Source organism: Physcomitrium patens, chromosome 3 (assembly GCF_059467195.1).
Source record: "Physcomitrium patens ecotype Gransden chromosome 3, ASM5946719v1, whole genome shotgun sequence".
NCBI classification, from domain to species: Eukaryota; Viridiplantae; Streptophyta; class Bryopsida; order Funariales; family Funariaceae; genus Physcomitrium; species Physcomitrium patens.
Window position 1 is genome coordinate 13,403,909 of NC_143412.1, and position 22,761 is coordinate 13,426,669.

The window sequence follows — 22,761 nt, forward strand, 5'->3', positions numbered from 1 at the left end:
ACTTCTAAGCACCTTGCAAAGAGTGTCATATACTTCATGGAAGGCAAAGAGCGCAACGACATAACTTACAAAAATGATTGCTGGAATAATCAGACATAACAAAACCCAATTCTCAGACATACTCTGTCATTCTGCTGCAGAGTTTGGGGTATCTGAATATTCCTACACCGTAATCTCGTTCATCCTACAAGTCTCTAAATACAACCCATGTTCTTCAAAATTGGAATCTTACCTCTGCCTAATCCATCCTAGATTGGAAGCTAGTACGCCTCACCGTTGATAAAGTGCACTTCCTGTTGCCTCCTAGCTCTCGGAATCACCTATTCCCCAGTCGCTCGATCCCCAGCTATCACCAGAATCAGGTGTATCGTCAAAAAATTGGTCATCGTTGATCTGACCCCCGCTCTCTGGCTCATCAAACATGCCGAAGAAAGGATCGTCCGCTAACATCTCATCTTTAGTGCCATCTGGTGTTCCTCCTTCTCGTCCTGTGTTACTATCATGTGAACCTTGATAACCTTCACTGGGAAAGACTTCATGCCCTGTCTCACTTCCTGAATAAGCCAAAATAACATCATGAGTGCAGGGAATCCACGTGGTGGATTGACCAGTACATCGTAGGTGTTCAAATCTAAAGAAGGGCAACTCATACCAGCATTTGATGATTCAGGGTGGGAGTCTTCAGTGGCAGCTGATTCAGAGGTGTAGAAAGGAATTGGCATAGGCATTCCAACACTGGCAAGTCAAGGCGTGAGGAAACAACGTTAGTTGGTTAGTTGCATTACATGCCAATCTGGCGCTTTATAACAGAAAAACACAGGAAAATACAATGTAGGACAGGATATTCTCCTCTCCTCGCCAACCCCAAAGGCCAAAATTTAATAAACTTAAAGACAGAAGTGGGCAGCTTGCTCATAAGTTTGGATCAGACAGCTTTGAAAGAAAAATTTAAAAAGTACATATGCAGAGATTAGAACTGCTTACCCAGTCTGGCTGTGTCTTGAAAAATAGTCGTTGTCGAGAGAAACGGCCAATGCTAAAGCTACTGCTCTCTCTGTCAAACTCAGAGGTCTGACCACTTCTAACGCATCAACCTGACACTCGCACAGAAAGCACCTCAAGCTATAGAGACTACCCGCATTGCAAATGCAACTACTTCAAGAGAACGACACAACCAGAATGCATAACTTAAGTCACAGGTCTAGTTCGAATCTCAGAGAACTTTTTTCTATGTCCACAAGTTTTAAAAAATATGAACGCAGCCGTACAGCGACCCATTTTCATGCAAAATCCTTCTTAAAAATATACACCATGAAGTTACGGCTACTCTGGAAATACTAAAAGTAGGATAAAAGGTGGAAAAGAAGTAATCAGTAGCAAGACTAAATTTACCGGAAATTCAAGCAAGAAAAAGATGAAGATCACATCAGAGAGTCATAATAATTAGTCCATTTCAGTGGAAAAAAATTAGTAACCTGATCAGCAGCTTGTCGCAACTCTTGCATTTCTGCAGCACCTGTTTTCTCACTCTTGGTTAGCAGAAACGGCTTCCTGTCTACTGCCTCAACCGACACTGGAGTGGCATGCTGAATACTTGCTTTGGGCAAGACATCCCCAAACCTAATCACGTATTGTCCAGCATCAGTCAGAAACTGCAAAAACACATTCGACACAACATCAGCTTTCGAAAAGAGATGCATCAACAGTCAAAACCAAGGAATGTCCAAAACAAGTGCCCTTCAATTTTTATTATCTAACTTCAATCAATCAAAACTTTCCTTAAATCACTAAGAATACATCGCCAAAACAGAAATGCATGACCTCATAGCCAAAACCACGCCAAGATCGGTCAATTTCTGCAAGCACTCCTCCTCTATCATCCATCAGAGTGAAATTCCAATTCCAAAAACCAGGATTCTCCACTGTCGCAAACTGCTTGTTTCTGCGAAAGAGTCGAAAGAGACATTAACTTCATTCCAAGCTGCAGTTACAAACCATTGTAGATGTTTTAACAATTTCATTTCTTAAACTCCACCTCAAACACTGCAAAAAACTAAAATAATAAAATAACATAAAAACCTACATTCTTAGGCATTGGAAATGCGTCTTGAGATCAGATAATCATAAGATTTGATACATGTGAAGTCATATCAGACAGAGAAACCACACTCCATTTGCCATGTGCTGCTATTGATTTCTTGGTAAGCAAGCATGTCTAATCGACAGCTCAAATAACAAACAAAATCAATATAAAAGCAATCCTAAGAGAGTTCATACCCTATGTAGACATCATATATACGCTTCCAAAGATGCCATCTTCTGTGACATTCACCGATAACCTACACACAGATTTGAAAAGCACGCAATTATACATAAGCGAATAAGGCTTGTTGAACATGGAGCGCAGAGACAGTAGCAATTCTAATTTTCATCGATGATGATACACTTACTTTGCCATTGACCTCCACAAATATGGAGCTATTTATGAGGAACGCCGGTCTTCGCACCTAAACACAGAAGCAAAGCATGCACAGTATTAGAGAAATAAACTTCAGCTTGAGATACACCCGACACATTCAATGAAAGAGACATTGCAGATCAATCTTTCAACCATGTACGGATCACGTTCAATTGTGGTGGCCAAAACCAAAGTGTAGTTCAGTCAATAAGACAGTAGAATGATAAGAAAACAGGGAAAATGTTTTTGAGCAAATTTTCTACCTGGCAGACTTCTTCACCGTTGGCATTCAGCAAGGATACAACAAAAGGTCGCCTGGTCCTCATTACCTGTGAAAAGCAAATCTCTGCTCAGTGGCTCAACACATCAGATAGAAAAACTTACTTTATAAACACCATCATGCAGTTTGATACGGTACGAATACAATAACCAGGGGAAGATCCTGAACGACTATCAGTGTTCAGGAGTAACATTTAAGATCAAACAGAATCTTGTTTGACTGCTTTTGTTGATAAAAGGACAAGCTTATAAAAATATGAAGAAACATCACTTGCCTGTCGTAGTAACACGTTGCTCTTTTCAACGATATATCCCACGGGCTGAGAACACAAAGTTCATATACGTGAAATCAGAGCAACATCAAAAGGAAACAAACTTTTGCAGTATATTACTTGCTCAAAATTGTCCATCTAATGCACTCGTATCACATCTTCTCCAAATTTTAATATTTGCTCTTCATGCAAGAACACGAAGCAAGGACGGGGTAGCAAATCAGTCAGTATCATGCAGAAAGCATATGCAAGATTCATCCTATTTAGGAGTGAAGGACGACTCACTACTTCAGGCTCCCGAGGATCCACAATGAGATATTTATTTTGCTGCAAAAAACCAAAGTATGTCAACAAGTTCATACGTCCGCACCATTCATTCACAAACACTATTTAGAATTTCCAGCATATCAGAGCTAAAAGCAAAACAGCTAACTTTCCAAGCAGACATAAAATCAAGTAATATACTGGTAATGTAAATGACCGGTAAATTCGCCACGTATTTGCCTACCTGCTCAAACCCAAGCGCAAGATTGGCCCACTCTACATTGCGAGTTACCAGGAGGTCCGGCCTTGAAAGAATAGGAGCAATCATCTCCTACATAAATGTTCAACCATAACCACAATTAAATGGTCAATTAAATTGAATTGGCAGAAAGCATCAGCGAACATGAAAATTCAGTTTGCCATAATCAAAACTGCATCCGCACAGCGATACACATGATATCGAAAAGTGTTACTCTCTCTATTTCAGGTGACTCAATTCAAGAAAGCAACAACATCTACACAACATCCACCAAAAGCACAGTGATGATGTCCAATCTAGGGCAATTGCGCCTACATAAACTTCAAGTCACTGACCTCCATCTCACCGATCACAGAGACGATGGATTCGTAAAAATTCAGATCATTCAGAAAGGTGGGTACAACAGCTACACAATGGACTTCACATAGAAGAAATAGATTTATGTTTTTGAAAAAGAAATAGGTTTTTGAAGAGTGCGTATAAGTACACACGTCAGAGCATTGAAATTAATAGAGTGAATAGCTCCTTACTTCTTCCTCTGATGTAGGCATCAAAGTCCCTTCAAGTGGTTGGCTCAATGGTGGCTGCTTCAGGCCGACAGAATCATTAGATTGAGAAACATCGGCTGTCTTCACCTCCTGGTTATCAGAAGTCTTCACTGCTTGTTCCGAGGAACTCATGGCACGTTTTTGAAACTCAAACCATTGACGATTTGAATAGTCTAAGTAGCGATGCTTATTAGAAATATCCATCACTCTTACACCATCATCACAGTAGCTCATTAAATTCGGAATCCGATTCAAAAAATTGCCTTCATTCCTATGCGATGCTCTACGTCCAACCAGCCTGGTCCTAATTCCAACGTCGTGTTCACACATGTGTCTAGCTTCACTACGCAGGAGTTCACCAGTCGAAATATAGGACCCGGAACCCCTGCTGTGAGATGAACGAACACCATTTGACAATGAAAAGCTTCCTTGAACCTGTTCCCTCAAACCAGATAAAATGTTAATGTCAAGAATTGTTTTTGAAATACATTACATATTTGAATATATTCTATAATTAAAATTTAAAAATAAATACGAAGAAGAAGACGAATAAGAAGCACAAGATATGATCATCCAATAAATGGATTTGGAAGTCAAAAGCCAGAGAATTTCACAAGAAAATAAGAGTTCTAATTATCGCCACTTCCAGGACCGGAAAAACGGAAGACAGAAAACAGGTAAGATCAGTCTGCAGAAGGAAAGAAAATGAAAAAGGGTGGAGGACTAAGAATTTCATCAGTCAAATTTTCACAGCATTGATACATCATGCAATTCTGTTGAAACATGATGAAAGGTCAAAATGTAAGCATGGCAGCACCATCACCAGAATTTATCAATGAAAAGAAACACAAATAGATTTCCTCAAATTTTGTTACAAAATGTAGAAAAATTAAAAAATACAAAATGAAAAAAACACGGATATCTATTGAGCTGAAAATATCCGCCACTCCATGAAAAATTTCACCACAGTAAACGCATACACGTTCAAGTCAATTAATTGAAGCACAAACGAATTGAGGAAAACCATCATGAAGCTGGGAAAAAACACGAAATTCACAGTTTATGTCAGTTTGCAAATAGAAATCAACGAGAAAACAAACCAGCTGCGACGCCAGACGCCGACCACGCGTCATCGCTCCAGGTCGCTCCAATTCCCTTCAGCTCCCTCAAATTCCCTCCAATCCAATCAAGAAGAAAAAAATAAAATAAAAACCCGTCAACACCAAAACCCTCTTATGAAAACGGCGGCCTACGACTCCACGAATCGTCGAATCCAATGCTGATGCGCTCCTCACAGCAACACTAAAATAAAAAAAAATAAAATAAAAAAAAAAAACGAACTGAATTCAAACCTCCAATTGCAAACTGACATAATCCGAGAATTCCAGAGCCGCCGCATGCACGTCTTGTCCGCACCGTCTAAGTCTCCGATCTAACCATACTCCTGAAATAAATTGGTCCACATCCGCTGCTCTCCTGAGCATAACATCATTCACTCTCACACACACACACACACACACTATAGCTGTGCTAAGAAGAGCCAAATGCGCCGTGAACTATGTCGCGACGAGATAGGACCCGCGCAATTCCCGAACGGGTAGAAGAACCGGATCTAAAAATGCGCGGGTCGGGTTCTTCCACCCGTTCTGGAATTGCGCGGGTTCCTGTCCCCACAAGCAACGAAAATCGCATTCTATTGTTCATTAGAAGATTAATTTTGTGTGTTTCATTCGGAACAACCGAAATATTATTTATTTAATTATTTTATGTATTTTATACCATGAATTCGGTTAAAAATGCTATAAAGCTGTATTCCAACTTTATGAAAAAACTAGACAATCTTCAAGGTTCATGATTGCATTCTTTCTTTAGGAAACAGTTTACATATAATTTTAAAAAGTATACACACTAAAAAATAAAAAATAAATAAAAAAAGCAAATGCGTAAGTAACTTACAGATATGAAAAAAATAATAAATAAATAAATAAAATCTGAAAAAAAAAACCAAACAGTTTAAATTATTGAGCATTTTTTAGGGTGCTTAGAGTGAACATAAAAAGAAAACCGAATTGAGAATAATTATAAGACAACTTGAAAGAAGATTATCAAGTAATTTTAAACTAAAACATACCTCTAGCAAACTATCTTGGTCTACCCATAATATGATTTTAATCTAGTTGAGTATTAATATATTTCATATTTAATAAAGTATTTACACATTCTAAGTTTCTATATAGAATATATTTGGACTGAAGTGTTTCTTATTTTTTGAAGTACATTAAAAAAACAAAATAAAAATGTCACCACTTTGTAACCAAGTTCAATAATGTAGCACCAAAGTTTAAGGTGTAGAAAAACTTAGGTTACAGTCAATGGACTGAACCAAAATAAGAAGGATTAAACCTAGAAAAAATAAATTTCTACAATGGTAAAGCAAGCCATGCAACATCTGAAAAAAGTAATAAAAGGGATGCAAAAAACATGAAATGCTATGTATATTGCAATGTTAATAAGCAATACTTGGGCTGAATAATATAATTTATTTCACTTATAATACAAAAAAAAAACAGTATCCTAGTACTTTACAAATCTGATGAATACTTTTTGACATAACATTTGTTGTAAATAACATTTGATAAACAAGCCATGACATCAAAAGTATTTTATACTAATATGAATAACATGATGTGTATTCTTACTGAAACCAGTACTCAAACTTGTTACTTTACTCACTCATGAAAAGATGAAAAAATCTCTCATACGATCAAAGAGAATACTTTTGTTCAGTTGTAGAAGGTCTATTTAATGGTTTTTGAGGTAAATTTGCTTACTATTAATGCTAAAATACGACGGTACTATTTTTAATTCATGACCTTAGAAGAGTAACAGCTCCTCTAATAGTGTTTTGTCAGACAGATAAAGCTTTAAATATGAAAAGTGGGTGTTTTCAAATAATTAATCAATTTCCTGTAGTTTATAAAATTGTGTGATTTAGTGATAAATGAAACAAAATGGTCTTATTTACAGACAACACAGACTTAAATTGTTTACAAACACGTAATTTTTGTTTCAGTTTACTTTAGTGCATCTATTATTCAAACATTCAATAGAAATAAACGACAATTGTGTATACACTTGTTAATTTATGAATGACATGGTTGAGAACATTCCATGAAACTTGTGTACACTTGTTGCCTGGAATGCTCTCAAACATGCCATTTAAGCATAAAAATTGAACACAAGTGGCAGTTAGATATGTTGCTAATTATTCAATAATAGTTTAGATTTTCTGCGCAGTAATGGATCATTCGAAAAATTTCACAAAGGATGGGAACGAGAGAATGATGAAATTTTTATTTTTAAAGCAAAAATTGTACGAATGTTTGATTTCCATATTAAAAAAAATGTAGTAAACATGTTGCTAAAAATGTCACAAACAAAATCGTGAAAGATTAGTTTGGTGGCGACCTTGGAAGATTACAAGATAACAAGCAAAAACCAACAATCCAATTTTAGTTGAAAAAAAAGGAAGTCGAGGACCATCGAAATTAAGGAAGTATTTCAACAGTTTCAATTCGAGGATCTCTGAGCTTCGAATCAATAACACTAAGCCGAATATTATTATAAAAAACCAACATAAAGGCACAACTAAGATGACAATCTTTTCCAAAAATAAAGATATTTGTGGTGCAGGCTGCAAAACATCCAGTTGGATATTGTATTAATGTTGGCATTATAATAGCCACTGCTAAATGACACATACCAATCCTAAACACAATTAATTTGCAATGCATGGAAAACTATATAATTTTCAACTTTTTCTAAAACTAGAGCTAATTTTGTACACAATTGTTGATCGTATCCAAAACAATAAGACTAACGCATAAAAGATATCATCATCTGTAGACTTTTTGTTTATTTGAGATATCACACAAATACTTTAAAATTGAGGTATGGGTTTAATACATTTCTCCATTATATATATATATTTGTTTATATTTACATATATACAGATATAGGTCACTATTGATGTATATCAACACGAGCAATTCTTTTCAGGGCCATTGATCCTTGGAACAAAACGTCAAAAAACATTATATGAGTTACTATATATACAAGGATAAATTCAGATATTGAACCAATAAAAGAGAATTAAACCTTCATATTTTTCCTTTTCTTTTTCTTGTTCTTTTCTTGTTTCGTAATGTGTTAATTTTGCTTATTAAGGCTAATGATGAATACAATTACTTTACATTTTTCTGAGCTGAAGAATTTTGCATTCAACTTGTCTTGAACATGACAATTCGAATAATTGCACAAATGTTTATGTTCAAACCAAAGTTGTGAAGAACTTTTTTTTTTACAATGCTTTTTTAGTACAAATGACAATTGAAAGTATAGATACATAACTTTTTTGTTCTCTGCTATGATATTCAAGACCCAAAGCAATTCATGGTAAGATTCAAGTTTAAGGGTCCAACCTCAATTTGAACTTTTTATATTTCAATCACTTATTATATAAATAAATAAATATATATATATACATATATATATATTTCCTGGTGGAGAAAATTAATGGCCTTCTAAACAAGTAACTGATATTTCGTCTAGTTTCTTAAACAATTGAAAAACGGAAACATTATAGATAGTATCGTGAAAATAAAATTTGACATATTCACCTTTTTGTGAAGTGTTTTCACAGGTAAAAAACATGCTAGTCCAAAGCAAAGTGATAAGATGTAAAACATCTATTTAAGCATGAGGAGGTGAGTGATTATCTTTTTTAACCTTTGGTACTTTTCAAGCTATACAGTTACATTAATTGAATTGAATGCTTGAATTGTTGTAGACATGACAAATTCTTGAGTAAACGCACCTGACAAGTTTGAACAAGTCATATATATATATATATATAGATGTATTATAAATTCATAGTCTATAATGGTACTGTGTTTCAAGCAAAAACAAGTGTATAAAATATACTGACTAATTTTGACTGATGGTGTTGCTCAAAGATATTCAACGGAAACAAAAAATACCTAACTTAGATTTTGATACCTACTACTTGTGAGAAGAATTATTCACTGATTTGTGTTAAATATGATTCTCTTTCAGATACCCATGTAATTGAGACAATTGGCAATTATCTTCAGTAAAAGAATTTTTTTTTTGTTAATTGATTTAAATTTTGAAGTGGTTCCAATTTGAGTTGTTAAAACTTGACTACATTATGAGAAACTGGGACTTTAAGATAAGGTTTGAGAACTCAACATTAGACTTATGTTATAAATTGGGTGGTGAAATTCAGTATTTAGTATTTGAATTTTAATTAAAATTGCAAAACATAACATGTCACATACATGTTGATTAACAATCTATCAAAATTTGCAATTTATTTCTTTTAAGTGTCATTTTCACATTCGTTTTTTTTATTCAATTAATAATGCTAAGATCCAGAAACGTTTTGTGGGATATGTTTTGTATTTTATTTTAAACCCAACAATTTATAGTTTTAATCCTCGGCTTTTTTTCAACATTTTGTAAAACTGTGTTAAATACTATCTTGGAATGCCTTATAATAATTTTAAAAATAGTATTAAAAGGCTTGTTGCATAACTCACTTAAAGTAAAACTATAACTTTACCATGATTCATAAAAACATTTATTATCAAGTTGTATTGTAGTATTTGTACTCTAACAAGATATGATTGTGATATATATATATATATATATATATATATATAATTTTTGTGGCCTACTTATTAAGAAATGTGGGAGTACAAAGCCTCTTAAAACCCACTCTAAAACCACGAAAGAGTGCCACCTAAAGACTTGCAATGCACCCCCCTAGGGGCTCAAAAAGTTCATTTTTAATTTTAATTTTTTTAATGAAGCTTTGACTTTGCCAATGTGATGAAGAAAATTGTCTCCTCCATGCACTACCTTTAATACAGTGTATCTTTTATATATGTCACCAAATAATATTGTAAACACATTATTTTACCTTTTAACTTCAGTGACTAATATTGTTTTCCTTACTTCTCCAAATGAAACAATCTCTTACATTCTAAAACTATAATACAAAAATCTACCCAATATTTTGAATGTGAAGATACACATATACATGTATATAAACCGCACCATACAAACAGAAAAATCAACATCAGATCAAATATGGGTACATTCGAAATAAACATTATATGTATCATTATGGATATCTAAACACGCAAACAGTTGTATTAGTTCTAATTTTAATATACATGGTATCACAGAGCAGTTCTGTCTCATGCACAATCTTACATCTAGCCTAAACCCTAAAACCGGCTATTAAAATCCTGCAATATAGGGTGATGTGACACGAAGAAGAAGCAGAAGAAGAAAACAACACCGTAATGAAGCGAAGCGCTGGACACCGCAAGCTCATGTGTCATCGACACAGAACAAACAGACTCACCATGTGTTGCAAGGGATGCACGCATTCCCAAACGGGCCGAGGGTTATAGCGATTTGTCTAGTATTAATGTCAGAATACTTTAATCAATCTACTGATGGTTTTTCAGCTATCTCGGGGGGGAGGGTGGGAGAAATAAGGTTCTGATGTGCTCCAGAAGAAAAAATTGAAACAACACAGTGCTTGAATTGATAAAAAATTATCATAGCAGTTTTTGCAATTTACCCTTGAACCGAGTCGTAGAGTTGAACAAAACCACCCGTAAGAACAGGTTAAACTACCACATCCATCACACAAAACCACTGCCTTCATTGTTATAAAGCTTGCCAATCATCGGTGGACTTGGAATCCACTCGGAATCTTTCTACATTCTTCAAAGCGGTTTGGGGTTTGTACAAACGTGGTTTCTGGCAACATTTACGAGTTGGTTCAAAGGCCTGACACGGTTTAAGGTATTCCGACGTTAATATAGAAAAGAAAAAACTTGCGGCACCCTCATCCTCACTATAACAGACAAGCTTTCCTGTGCAGGGTTGGCGTTGTGTGGAGACGAGAAGGCAGAAGAGCGGGGGACAACCCGAATATGGCGAAGAAGAAGGGGCGGAGGAGAGGGAGAGGAGGGGATACGACGACAAACAGCAGCGGCAAAGGGAGCCTTCCCTCGGCCCCCACCACCTTAGCAGGATGTGCGGCGAAAGAAGACCATTGCAGGCCTACCTCCGAAGATTCCTTCCAGCATACACCGCCACCCGGAGAGGGCAGAAGAAGAAGACGAAGAATCGTTCATTCCCTGCCTAATTCCCACGCAGCCGATGATCGTAATCTGCTGCCGTGTCTTTGATGATAGCACAGTGGTGCTGCTGGTGCTGCCTTTCACTCGATTTGGGGCTCCCCCAAATCACATCCAAGAGCATATTCGGAACCCGTTTTTGAACTGCTTGGGGGAGAGCGGTTAATCGAGTTGTCGCTGTAGCACTCGTAGTCGTCCACGAAAGTAAGAAAGAGTGCTACATGCGAATCAATCTCGCCGATGGTGGGTGGGGCGCATTAGCAAACTGCGAGAGATCGGGTGGGTTTTTTCCTTGACGGGGAGGGGAAGTTGCAAGGGTGGAGAATAATTGTAACATAGCTACATTCATTCAAATATAGGAAGTAGAAAGACATGCATGCCTAGTACTTATAACTAAATAAATTCATTTTTTAGATTCTTGTAATGAGAAGTTTAGCAACAAGAACAAATATCAATCTTAGGTTGAACCAGCACAATCCATTCGTGTGAGGCTTTTCACACATCACATCCAGTAGTGTCTATTGCACTTTGTGCACCCGTTCAGAAAAAAATAGTCAAACAATCAATAAATATCGTAATATGTCTATTTCTTCACAAATTAATATTATTGTAACAATAACTAGTCAAAGAGTGAAGTGAAGAGCAGATTTGCTCCCGTTTGTATTCACAACATTACACAACCCAAAAGGCTACACAACATTGTATTAAAAAGAATTGATGTTTATTAGTTTTATCCAACATGTAGTACCTTTGATGGTGAGACCTGAGTACCTAAACTCGATGGCAAAATCCAGAAATTGCTGGAAAATTTATTTATTTATTTAAAAATACTTGATTGATGTGACAATATGTGACAATACAATAAACGCAGAAGAAACAAAGACCCCCCCCTCTTTTTTTTTTCTTTTTTTTCTTTTTTTTTTTCCTTCAAAAGCAGAGGAAGAAAAGAAGGCGTAGAGAAAAACCTTGAAGCAGAAGAGACAAAAAAGGAGTGGAAATGAGAAAGAAGCAATATGATGGATAGAAAACCCCCCTTTTGGGGCCTACTTAGTAGAGGGCTGCCTTGGCTGGTCGAAAGGCTCGTCCACTGGTCGCCGATGGAAGGGGAGGATCGTCCGCTGGGTGGTGGCCAATTCCAGGATTCGAGCGAGAGAGCCCTTTTACTTGGGAAGAGAGGAGCCAGGCCGGGCCGGGCAGCGAAAAGCGAGGGGAGCCCGTTGGCCCGCGCCCGTGGCCCTTCCCCCGCTCGTCGTCTCGTTCTGCTGTGGAGCTTTGTGTTTGTCTCGTTTCACTTCACGTCACTGCATTACTCCCTCGGATTCTCGTGGTCTTCTCGTGTATCGTCCTTCAAGGTTGTAGTTTATTGTCTCGTTTGCATCTTCGTCGTGCGAATCCTGTGCTTTGTTTTTTTTTTTTTTTTTTTTTTTTGGCCGTCGTCGGTGGTGGTATTCCTCGTCTCCTGTGTGATGGCAGAAGGAAGAAAGAGGGGAAATGAATATTATGGATAGGTAGCGCGTGTGCATGGATGTTGACGATCATCATCATCATCGAACATGGCGTTGTTGAAACTGTATTGCATTGCGACCTCGTTGCGCCGCATCATCCTTGGTGGTGCAATGTAGCCATGGCGATTTGCTCTTGCAAGCTGGTATGCGTGTACCGGTAACCTTAGCCTTGTGGCCTTGTTTGGAGTTAACGAATATTCCCCTGTGTTTGTGGTTGGTTATGTGGTTTGCGGAGTCGGAGATGTCGGGATGAGTCGCGAACAGCGTTTCGATCGTCTCTTTTGTCGTTGGGCCTCTGGGTTCATTTTTAGGCGGTGGAGTGTGACGAGTTTGCGACTGGTTGTTGGATAGGATCGTCAAGTTTTGTTAGGGGTCAAAGTCAGCGATTTCGGTTTCTTCGGTGTTTGTTTGGCGAGGAGTGATGGCGTTTTATTTTTGTTAGGAACGTTGAGGTTCGAGACATGAAGGTGTTTTGTGGTGGGTCGAAGCCGCATTGTGCAGTGTCGATGTTCGGGATACAATGTTCATGGAGCGCTATCGATATCGTCTGGTTCTTTGCGGCTTTTTATTTTCACATTTGAGTTTTTTTCTCTCTTCAGTGAGTGACATGTTCATTGGGTTGGATGCCGTTCTGTCGGTGGCGGGTGGCGGAGATTATTAGGAAGCAGGCAATCGTTTGTCTCGCGATTGTTTTGACTGAGAGACGTCGATTATGTTTGAATTTCTTTGTTGTGATACAGAGGGCAGATTGTGTAGTGCGTCACTTTTCCGATTTGAAGCGAGGGCATGGCTACAGGTGATGCTGAAGACTTGCATCTGGGCTTCATTTCGCGTCTGTAGTGTAGTCGTTCTTGCGAGAAATATGTTTAGGGTTTGATCATTGGAGAGGGAAGCAGGAGGAGATCTCTTTCCTTCAAACGCAATGTGCTTGTGCTCTTTAGCTCGTATCTCTCCAGGGACGTTTTTGTGTTTCCGGAGCAGTGAAGCTCTTTCTGGCTATCAGTCTGGATATTCGACGGACACCTTGTCTTGAAATCCGAGGATGCCCAGGATTGATTATTTATCTGTTTACTTTTTTCCTTGCAATACATGATGTTTTTCATGTGTACTGCGGATTTGAAGGAATATTGCCTTGGTTTGACTCAAACTAAAACCTGGCTTTTCAGGAGCTGACATCATTGAGTGAAGCAAATGGAGTCGAGCGTAATGGTGTGATCTTGAGTGTGGTGTTATTATGGACAAGTAAGGAGCAGGTGGTTCGTCTGCGTCAGTGAAATTTTATGCAGAGATATAAATAAGTGTTTACAGGGAAGGCATACCAGATGACAAGTTAAGGTTTCGGGTATACCGGACGGGGCGTAGCTCGTGAGCCATTTGGGTCCTCATACCATTGGAATAACAATGGCGGACACCATCGGTATTATTTTAAAATACTTGCACCAGCATCACTTTACAAGGGCAGAGGAAGTCCTGAGGGAGGAGGTCAGCCTCCGGCAGCAGTCCAATGGTCCAGACCTTGTACCGTTGAACGATGACCTGGACCTAGAAGTGGCCATGTGCCTTAAATCGGTGCAAGAGAAAACTACACAGAAACATGCGGAATTGAAAGCTGTGCCTAACAAACCAGCGCAAGACAAGTTGGTGACAGACGTAAAACCGTCTGCAGCGTTGAGGCTAGCAGCCAAGGAGGAGCCCCATGGTCATGTGGAACCACTTTGGTCATCGATGAAGGCGGAGGTTTCCGAACCACTGTTTATGGAATTTGAGGTGAAGGATTTTGAACGATCTACAAAGCTGCACTCTACACTTGATGTTGGTAGCTCGCCTTCACAAGTTTCTCTCTCTCCCATCTCCCAGAAGAAGATGATTGAGAGAAGGAAGTCTCCGGTAAGTGAAGTATTTTTATTTTATTTTATGTCCTGTGCCAGTGTAGAATCTTTCTCATTCCCTAGAAACATGGGAGATTATGGTTTCTTCATGTATTCTATGAGGAACAGGCCTTTGAAGGCCGAGTACAACTTCCCTGACGAAATATTTTGTACATTAGTTGGATTGAAGAAACACAGCGATGACCAGGACTTGCAAGCCTTTGTTGTTTAAGGAATTGATTTTAGCTGCTTTCAGAGTCTTAACGGTTGTAGTTTTAGACAATTGGATACTGATGTGGGTCAAACTTTTCACAACAGCTATCTTGTCATTGTCGTCACAGGGTAGAATAGGAGGCTTGAGTGTCCTTCAGACTGAGGCAGAAATGGGGGCCATTTCTTCCATCGAGAAGGTGACGCCTGATCTAAAGGAGGCGGAAGCAAGTAACGCAAGCCCAGGGAATGTTGCTTCTGATTCTTGCATTGGGGGAGTGTTTACTCCAACGAGTCAGAGGAAAGAGTTATTACCAGGTCATGAAGCAGACCCCCCACAAGCGCACTTCGAAGCAACACGAGGAAAAGTAGATGCACTGAAACAGGTGGGATGTTGAGATGTTGTTGAGATTTTGGTCTTGTGAATTTTTTTAGTGCATAGCTGAACACTACGGATTAATCATGTCTGTAAGTAAGATTAAGAGTTAGCGAACGGCATTGAGGGTGAGTAATGCGTCTTTCCAATGAGGTATCTTCGGTTATTTCCTTTTCTCGGTGAACCGATTCTCGATTTAGATGCGCACATCCCGTTTCGTCTTCGTTGTCCTTGGACGCAGTGTTGTGAAATGCGACAATCTGTCCGTGACTACCGCATCGGAGGTGTCGTTTGGAGTATGCTTGATGGAGATCAGGCGGGAGTAGGCAGAGCTTCTGGTGTAACGATGCCCTGTGTCTGTTATTTAATCAGTCTTGGGCTTTATGTGGAGTAAGATGCTGACAAAGATCATATCTTTCCAGAGGTGGGAGCCCAAGGCTGCTGATAAGCCCGCTCTTGAACGAGAGAAGAGCTTTCGAGCTGTTGTGGCAATGGCAAAGAAAGTGGAAAGTCAATCAGATAAATGGGTAAATATTGTGTTCCTGAAGGCTTTCATTGCACCACAGGTTCACATGGTTGTGGTTTGTAAGGCGAGATATGGGACTAGAAACTGGGTCGTTTCTTGAGTGTCCGCCGAAGTTAGCAGAGCTCACGAAATACTAATCCTGACCTTTCCCTCGTTTGGAAGAGCCGTCTTCACTAGTGCGTGTGGTCCATTTGTACCCTATGTCCTCGTTACTCGTTAGAGAGAGATTTGGTGGTAGCCCTCTTCAGTGCTTGCTTCTCTCTCTCTCTCTCTCTCTCTCTCTCTCGAATTTGATCCGCGACTAGTAGGATTTGCAGCGATGGTTAATTAATTGTAGCTCTTTCGTTAGTGCAGCAATTGTATTGACAGTCATGTTGTTTGCAGACTGAGAGTAATGGACAATCCACAGATGTCCAAGATTCTGCGACTTTTCTTCCAGAGGCTACAATTGAGGTGCAGCTGGCACCTAGGAATGAGATTAAAGCTAATGCAACACTTCCTACTGATTCGAAATCAGAAGATGTTAGCGCTGGAAGTTTGAACTTCACCGTGCCTAAAAGTCCAGAGTGGGCAGAAGTTCCTATCAAGACTATCCCACTCATCAAGACAAGTGTGTCGCTTGCAGCGGATTCGAAGAAGAGTTTTGAGGAGGGGGGAAAGGAAACTATTTCTATTAACCCTCCACACTTATATCCTGAGCGGCTTCAAACGGGCACAAAGCAGGAGCTCGTACCTCAAGCTTTCGGTAAACAAGACACTGGTTCGCAATATGCAGCTGTTTCTTCAGATGAATTGAAAACGTCTTATACAATAGAGCAGTCAACAGTAGAAGGGCCGAGCTCCACAATAGTAGAAAGGAAATTAACTTGTGTAGCTCCTAGATCAGTTCAGGAGGGTCTTCCTAAACTTGCACCTGTTCGGTTGCGTTCAATTGATGCCAAGAGCCTTGAAGCAGTCCAAGATGAGTATGCTAGTGGGATGAAGAAGAGTGTTGAATCTTCGTCACCTGGTAATGTTGCTGGGACTGCGAACGCTATTCCCTTTGGACTAGGGTCGTATCTTGACGTTCCTGTTGGTCAGGACGTCTCCTCATCTGGTACGTGTCGAGTGTTTCTGTGTTAGAGTCTTGCTTTTTCAACCTGTGTTTCAATCACGCTCATATGCTCTTTGATGTTTATTACAAAGTCTCTACTATTGTTGGCCTGCCCTGAAATGGAAGGCATTGTGAAAAATACATTTTTTCAGAAGCGTTACGTGCAGGCTAATGTCGAAGGGTTCTCCTGGTTTTTAATGCACGGTTTTCCACTACTGGTGTACGTAATTGTAGGGTCTCGGCGCATACCTGCGTCTGCTCGGCCTTCAGTGAGCCATGGCATTGTAGAGGACCAGTCTGAGCTCCTGTCTGGGTTTGCAACAGCAGGAGATGTGCAGAGTGAATCTGCAGTGGAATATGCGGACGAGTGTTGGGACTCTGATACTTACGAGGACGATGACGATCCTGGGTACCTTAGGCAGCCAATAGAAGACGAGGAGTGGTTCTTGGCACATGAAATTGATTATCCAAGTGATGATGAGCGAGCTCGCCCTAACGAAGAAGCTGCACGTAGCTCTCGGCGTGAGAAGGATTATGAGAAGTACGAGAAGGACGAGGAAGAAGGTTGTTCTGTCCTCGAAGAAGAGGCAAGTGTATTCCTGTTCTCTTCGTGTTCAGTTAATGCGTTGAGTTTCTGTGCGGAGTTGATATTCTTCTTACACAACTAGTGGCCTTCTGAGTGGTTCCAAGCTTGACAAGCGAAGGGCTTTGCGAATTGTACGGAACCTTCTGATGTTGTGCACCTAGTAGTAACTAAGGTGGTCTTTCGAGGGCAAGGGTTGGATTGACTCGATTGTGCCATTCCGAGGTTTTTAAAAATTTGTTTGTCCCTTCCTTCTGGCTCAGTCACGTGTGTTGGAATGAATTTCGTCAGTACTCACTTGGCGTTCTCTTGTTCCTATTTGGACGGATATGGCGTGAAAAGTATTTCGACAGCCTTGACTAAGAATATGAACGTCTCTCTGTTTAGCAGTCCTACTTTTCTGGGGAGGAGTCTCTTGCCTGTCTCAACAAGGCAGAGAGAGAAAAGGGAAAAACTCTAGTAGAAGTTAACGAGGTTCAGACAAGTGAGGTATTTGGGCGCATGGATGGTGGAGATACTGTTGGTATTAATCGCCAGGTATAGTCACATCCACCCTCTGGAGGTTAAACAGCTGTAGAGTGCGAAGTTATAGGACAGGGTAACTTTGTACTTGTGTAGAAGTCACTACCTAGATACTAGACCATTCTGAAACATATTCCCAAGCCTTAGTGGTTATGAATATTGTCAACTTATCCCTCAGTGTAAACGAAAACTTTGTCGACGGGAGTACAATTTTTCGGCTTTACTTGGCACATTTTTTCAGCATCCTCTCTGAGGCTCCTTGACTGAAGAATCTTGTATAGAAATGCTCTATACTAAGGACAAATCTCGTGCTTATGCTTGTTATTTATCTGGTTGCTAAGTTAAATGATCCTCTTTGACGGAACATGCTCTGGTAATTTTGATGTGATAAGGAGCAGGGCCTGTTCAGAACAAGGCTTGTGTTGTCGTTGTTGTTGATTTTATTTTATACTTTATGTTTTGTTTGTTTATTTTGTCGTAACAAACTGTTTGTGGATCCAGATTGCCGACGCTACGCGCATCCTTGACCCAGACCAGTTCGACAGACAGCTATTGGGCGCGGTTAATGTTCCTTTGATGGATAGTGATACAAGGTGGCGAAATTTTGATGCTTCCAAAGGAATTCAGTCAGAAGAGGAGGGTGTCAAAAAACCTGACCACGGAAGAGCTGTTCTAAATAATCATGTCTTTGTAGTGGAGGATGACAGAATGGGTTCAGTGCGGTTTGGTGGTGTGGGCGTGAGCAGTGATGTTGCAGATTTTGGCAGTGAAAGGCGTCAGAGTGTACCAGGGGAAAGCGGTGAAGGGGATTTAGATATAGGAGAGATCGGTGATCGCAGCATGGGGCAAACCAGGTTATCACCTCAACTAAGGAATAGCGCCAGAGGAAAAGCACATGAATCTGAGAGTAATCGGAAGCAGGACGAAGAAGAGGAGGAAGAAGACTTGATCCTTAAATATTACAACAATCCGTGGGCGAGTCACAAGCGTCGTGGAGTCGAGCGGGAGGTCTCGACTTTGGATATCCTACATCTACCGAACTCAGAAAAGGAGAATTCCACTATGGAGAAGGTTAGTAACGTTGGTGAGGGTCGTCGGCACAAGGAGTCCGAGACAGCTGGTACCACAGGGTTCGGTGGATTTTCATTTCCATCTCCCTCCACAAGTGGAGGAGACATCGGAGCTGTATCTAGAGTAGACTCAGGGAAGTCATTGTGGTCTGTTAGAGACATCACTGGTCAGATGCTTGGTGAAGAAGCAGATTATGGGAATGGCGTGTCGGAGCCGGATGATCCTTTAGCTTCTTGGAGGCGCAAGAGCAATGAATCCTCGCCCATGCTGAGTCCCCGTAATGATGGCCATCGAGATCTGTCCGTGCGGTCCACTGGATCTGCGAGCTCGACGGCTGGGTATGGCAGTACAGTTGCCAAGGTGACATAATTTGTCTTTGGCATAATTGAGGTTTATCCCATGGTTATGGTGAAATTACGAGATCAAGTAGAACTGCTGAAGACTAGTGTTAGGTGGTGGGTCAGCCAGATGCTTTGTATCAACCTGCACCTCATCTTGCGTATCAGTTAGTCACTTTCTCGGCCCAAATTTTTCTCTTATTGTCACTGTGCCTGTGCAGGATGAGAATGCAGGAGAAGGTGATGACGAAGTAGAGCAGGACGTAGAGGAAGAAGATACGTTGGAGGTGCACCAGAAAATTAGGGATACTGAGGCTGTAGCAGCCGAAGACGAAGAAGCCGCAGCAGTGCAAGAGCAAATTCGGAGAATAAGAGCAGAAGAAGAGGAGTTCGAGACATTCGATTTGAAGATCATCCATCGAAAGAACAGGTATTGCTGCCAAGTTGATGGATGTTGTTGAAACCTTTTCAAGTTGCTAGATGACGGTCGTTGCTCGCATGAAACTTTATTCTTGCTACCTTCACTCGTATTCACTTAACGCATATCCATTCACCTACATATTAAGGACTTGTGGCGAAGTTTTGAGGGGACCTTTCCATGCTCGTCTGCTGGACAATTAATTGGGTTAATTGTCGTCACTATTCACAAGATCGGAGTGCTTGAATTTGCAGGACTGGGTTTGAGGAAGACAAAGACTTTCCAGTTGTGATTAATGCAGTTGTTGCTGGTCGCTATCATGTGACGGAGTATCTAGGCTCTGCTGCATTCAGCACAGCTATTCAGGCTCACGACCTGCTCACAGGAATGGATGTGTGTATGAAGATTATCAAGAATAATAAAGACTTCTTCGATCAGAGTCTTGATGAAATCAAGCTTCTCAAGTACATCAACAAGCACGACCCTGGTGACAAGCACCACCTCTTGCGGCTGTACGATTATTTTTACCACCGGGTAATAATAGTGTCGTTTGTGTTACTCTTTGATGGACCATGCAAATTGAGTTGTACTACATATGTAATTTTGTTTTCCTTTCATTTGGACGAAGATTAAATATTGGTGGTAATAATTGCAGGAGCATTTGTTCATCGTTTGTGAGTTACTTCGAGCCAACCTGTACGAATTCCACAAGTACAACAGAGAATCGGGTGGCGAGGTTTATTTTACAATGCCCCGTCTTCAGGTGTATTTCGCATCCTTGATGCCGATCTGGTTCCTTTACTTTTGTTCCTATAAGCATAGTGTTGTTATTCGATTTGTAAGTGAACCTTACTAGATTTCTATATATAGCGTACACAAGTTTGTGGCATGTGAATGTTTTGCATAACTAGAGAAATCTAGAGACTTGCAGCGGGCATTCGATTATAGAGGTTGGTCTGGAAGGGTAGTTATGGTTAGGGGTGGACGTTGAGTGAATCAGAACGGAAATTTACTGAGCTTTACTTTAACATCACTCGGTTGTCGAGTTAATCATTGCTCATTGTTCTGTTGTGTATATCTGTGCAGTCCATCGCCCGGCAGTGTTTGGAGGCACTGGAGTTCATTCATAGTTTGGGGCTGATTCACTGCGATTTGAAACCGGAAAATATTCTGGTGAAAAGTTACAGTCGGTGTGAGATCAAAGTGATCGACTTGGGAAGCAGTTGTTTCCAGACAGATCATCTGTGCCCTTATGTGCAATCTCGCTCGTATCGAGCCCCTGAAGTTATTCTTGGTCTTCCTTATGATCACAAGATCGACATGTGGTCTCTTGGTTGCATTCTTGCAGAACTATGTTCAGGAAATGTGAGTGATGGGTCTAGTTATATTGTCTATATGACATGTGATTACCTGTAAATATTTGCAACTTTGCCCCTGTATGGTGCGGATATCTTTAGAGGCCGGTTTGTTTGTGGGTGACGGGAAGTGGATAACGTTTAGTGTGGGTAAAGCTAGACAGATTTGTTTGTTGATGTGCAAACTACATCCGAATGAAGGTCGGGCTTTGGTAAAAGTGATTGCACGATTGTGTTGGTCGTTTTAGCAATTGTGCTTTAGAAAAAACGTGGTTACCTAATGAGGTTTGATACGTTGATGTATGTAGGTACTTTTCCAAAATGATTCCCTGGCGACGCTATTAGCTCGTGTGGTCGGAATACTAGGTCCAATAGAACCTGAGCTTTTATCCAAGGGACGAGACACTCACAAGTTCTTCACCAAGAACCACACGCTTTATGAACGGAATCAGGTACGATCTTTTTGAATGTGTTCATTCTGAGTTTGAGAAGGTTCTTGTACTTGTGGATATACTTCTAGTACATAAATCTTAGTTTTCACTGCACATTCTTTGTGCTATGCCATTACGAGTGCAAAGTTCACTTCGTAAGTTATCACACAGATTGTTCTTGTGAATCTGGTGTATACATTAGTCCAGTTCTTTTCCCATAATCGTTCGTGATTTTTCAACATTCTATTTTTTCGTTTTGTTTTGAGTTATCTCACTGACATGGTATGGTCTTAATCACATGGTGTGATTATGTTTTAGCTACACGTATGATACTTGTTCCCTTATTGCGTTACACATGATTGTTGACAGGATTCTGACCAACTCGAGTACCTGCTGCCGAAGAAGACGTCTCTAGCCCATCGTCTACCCATGGGTGACCAAGGCTTTGTGGAGTTTGTTGGCTACCTTCTCAATATCAACCCTCTTCTGCGACCAAATGCCAGTGAGGCCCTGAAGCATCCGTGGTTGTTATTTCCTTACGAACCAATTTCTTCATAATTGGAACCACACTGATTCTTTTTCTGTCCACTTCGAGAAATTCTCCAACCATCATGGTTATTAACTTTCTCCTGTAGCATATGATCTGAAGAGCTAGCCGTGAAATTTATTGGTGGTAGTGTGTCCTTCCCAAGGACCATTGAAATCAGTGGATCCATCAATCAGTCTATATCCGGGTGATGATTGTTACTCTGAAAGGTCTGTGTTTGGTCTGCAGCAGTCTCACCGAGGTTCAAAGAATCTCGTATTCCTCCACAAGCTTATCCTCTCTAGATCTGGGTATTCAAACTTGGGTGATATCAACTTGTGGAAAATTGGGTAGGGTAGGTAGAAGCATGAACATTCGGCGTCGGATCACAACAGTCAATGTAATGCTCAGGCTGCTCCGGATTCCTGTAGTTCAGACTCAAAGATGGGGATCATACTATCAATGTACAGTTTAGCAGTACGTCCCAAGGTTCATCGACAAGCAGCAGCAGGTCTTTAGAGGCGTTTGCCGTAGGCAGGAGTGGCCTTTTGACAATTGCCGATCATGTACTTTACCATTTTTCTCAGTTTGAGTCTTTTTTTTTTTTTTTTTTTTTTT

General features: G+C 40.1%; 2 protein-coding genes and 1 long non-coding RNA gene across 13 annotated transcripts; 2 read left to right on the forward strand and 1 right to left on the reverse strand.

Moving 5' to 3' along the window:
* Positions 1 to 61: 61 nt before the first annotated feature.
* Positions 62 to 5,620, reverse strand: LOC112280395 (uncharacterized). Of its 2 annotated transcripts, none has more exons than XM_024515848.3 (14): positions 5,433 to 5,620; positions 5,181 to 5,235; positions 4,063 to 4,515; positions 3,518 to 3,604; positions 3,295 to 3,336; positions 3,013 to 3,057; positions 2,722 to 2,787; positions 2,451 to 2,507; positions 2,278 to 2,339; positions 1,822 to 1,942; positions 1,476 to 1,652; positions 985 to 1,094; positions 653 to 735; positions 62 to 554 (listed from the first exon to the last, which is right to left on the reverse strand). In XM_024515848.3, exons 1-14 carry the CDS (start codon positions 5,477 to 5,479, stop codon positions 304 to 306), a joined length of 1,656 nt encoding a protein of 551 aa, XP_024371616.1. In that variant the 5' UTR covers positions 5,480 to 5,620; the 3' UTR covers positions 62 to 303. The 2 variants fall into 2 exon arrangements, with proteins under 2 accessions (XP_024371616.1, XP_024371617.1); XM_024515849.3 differs by having other exon boundaries at positions 5,181 to 5,255; positions 5,433 to 5,614.
* A 5,043-nt stretch (positions 5,621 to 10,663) lies between these two features.
* LOC141045217 (uncharacterized) lies at positions 10,664 to 11,909 on the forward strand. Its single transcript, XR_012217218.2, has 2 exons — positions 10,664 to 10,802; positions 11,063 to 11,909. It is a non-coding gene; the product is annotated as an uncharacterized LOC141045217 (long non-coding RNA).
* A 685-nt stretch (positions 11,910 to 12,594) lies between these two features.
* LOC112280431 (uncharacterized) lies at positions 12,595 to 22,753 on the forward strand. Of its 10 annotated transcripts, none has more exons than XM_024515915.3 (15): positions 12,713 to 12,969; positions 13,567 to 13,622; positions 13,993 to 14,713; positions 15,036 to 15,290; positions 15,703 to 15,807; positions 16,191 to 16,902; positions 17,134 to 17,486; positions 17,870 to 18,019; positions 18,506 to 19,435; positions 19,635 to 19,843; positions 20,086 to 20,365; positions 20,487 to 20,594; positions 20,918 to 21,196; positions 21,495 to 21,638; positions 21,987 to 22,753. In XM_024515915.3, exons 3-15 carry the CDS (start codon positions 14,228 to 14,230, stop codon positions 22,173 to 22,175), a joined length of 4,200 nt encoding a protein of 1,399 aa, XP_024371683.1. In that variant the 5' UTR covers positions 12,713 to 12,969; positions 13,567 to 13,622; positions 13,993 to 14,227; the 3' UTR covers positions 22,176 to 22,753. The 10 variants fall into 10 exon arrangements, with proteins under 10 accessions (XP_024371685.1, XP_024371683.1, XP_090104978.1 ...); XM_090248852.1 differs by lacking the exon at positions 13,567 to 13,622 and having other exon boundaries at positions 16,191 to 16,551; positions 16,693 to 16,902; XM_024515917.3 differs by lacking the exons at positions 12,713 to 12,969; positions 13,567 to 13,622 and adding an exon at positions 12,595 to 12,673.
* Positions 22,754 to 22,761: the final 8 nt, after the last annotated feature.

What these genes read in the sequence shown, in the direction of transcription:
- LOC112280395 (XM_024515848.3), bottom strand. Translation starts at nt 5,479, where the DNA reads ATGCGGCGGCTCTGGAATTCTCGGATTATGTCAGTTTGCAATTGGAG. An exon ending in TGCCTACATCAGAGGAAGAA is followed by an intron (nt 3,605 to 4,062) that starts GTAAGGAGCTAT and finishes ACATTTATGTAG; the next exon opens with GAGATGATTGCTCCTATTCT. An exon ending in ATATATGATGTCTACATAGG is followed by an intron (nt 1,943 to 2,277) that starts GTATGAACTCTC and finishes ACTCTTTCGCAG; the next exon opens with AAACAAGCAGTTTGCGACAG.
- LOC112280431 (XM_024515917.3), top strand. Translation starts at nt 14,228, where the DNA reads ATGGCGGACACCATCGGTATTATTTTAAAATACTTGCACCAGCATCAC. An exon ending in AAGTAGATGCACTGAAACAG is followed by an intron (nt 15,291 to 15,702) that starts GTGGGATGTTGA and finishes ATATCTTTCCAG; the next exon opens with AGGTGGGAGCCCAAGGCTGC. An exon ending in ACGATTATTTTTACCACCGG is followed by an intron (nt 20,366 to 20,486) that starts GTAATAATAGTG and finishes TAATAATTGCAG; the next exon opens with GAGCATTTGTTCATCGTTTG.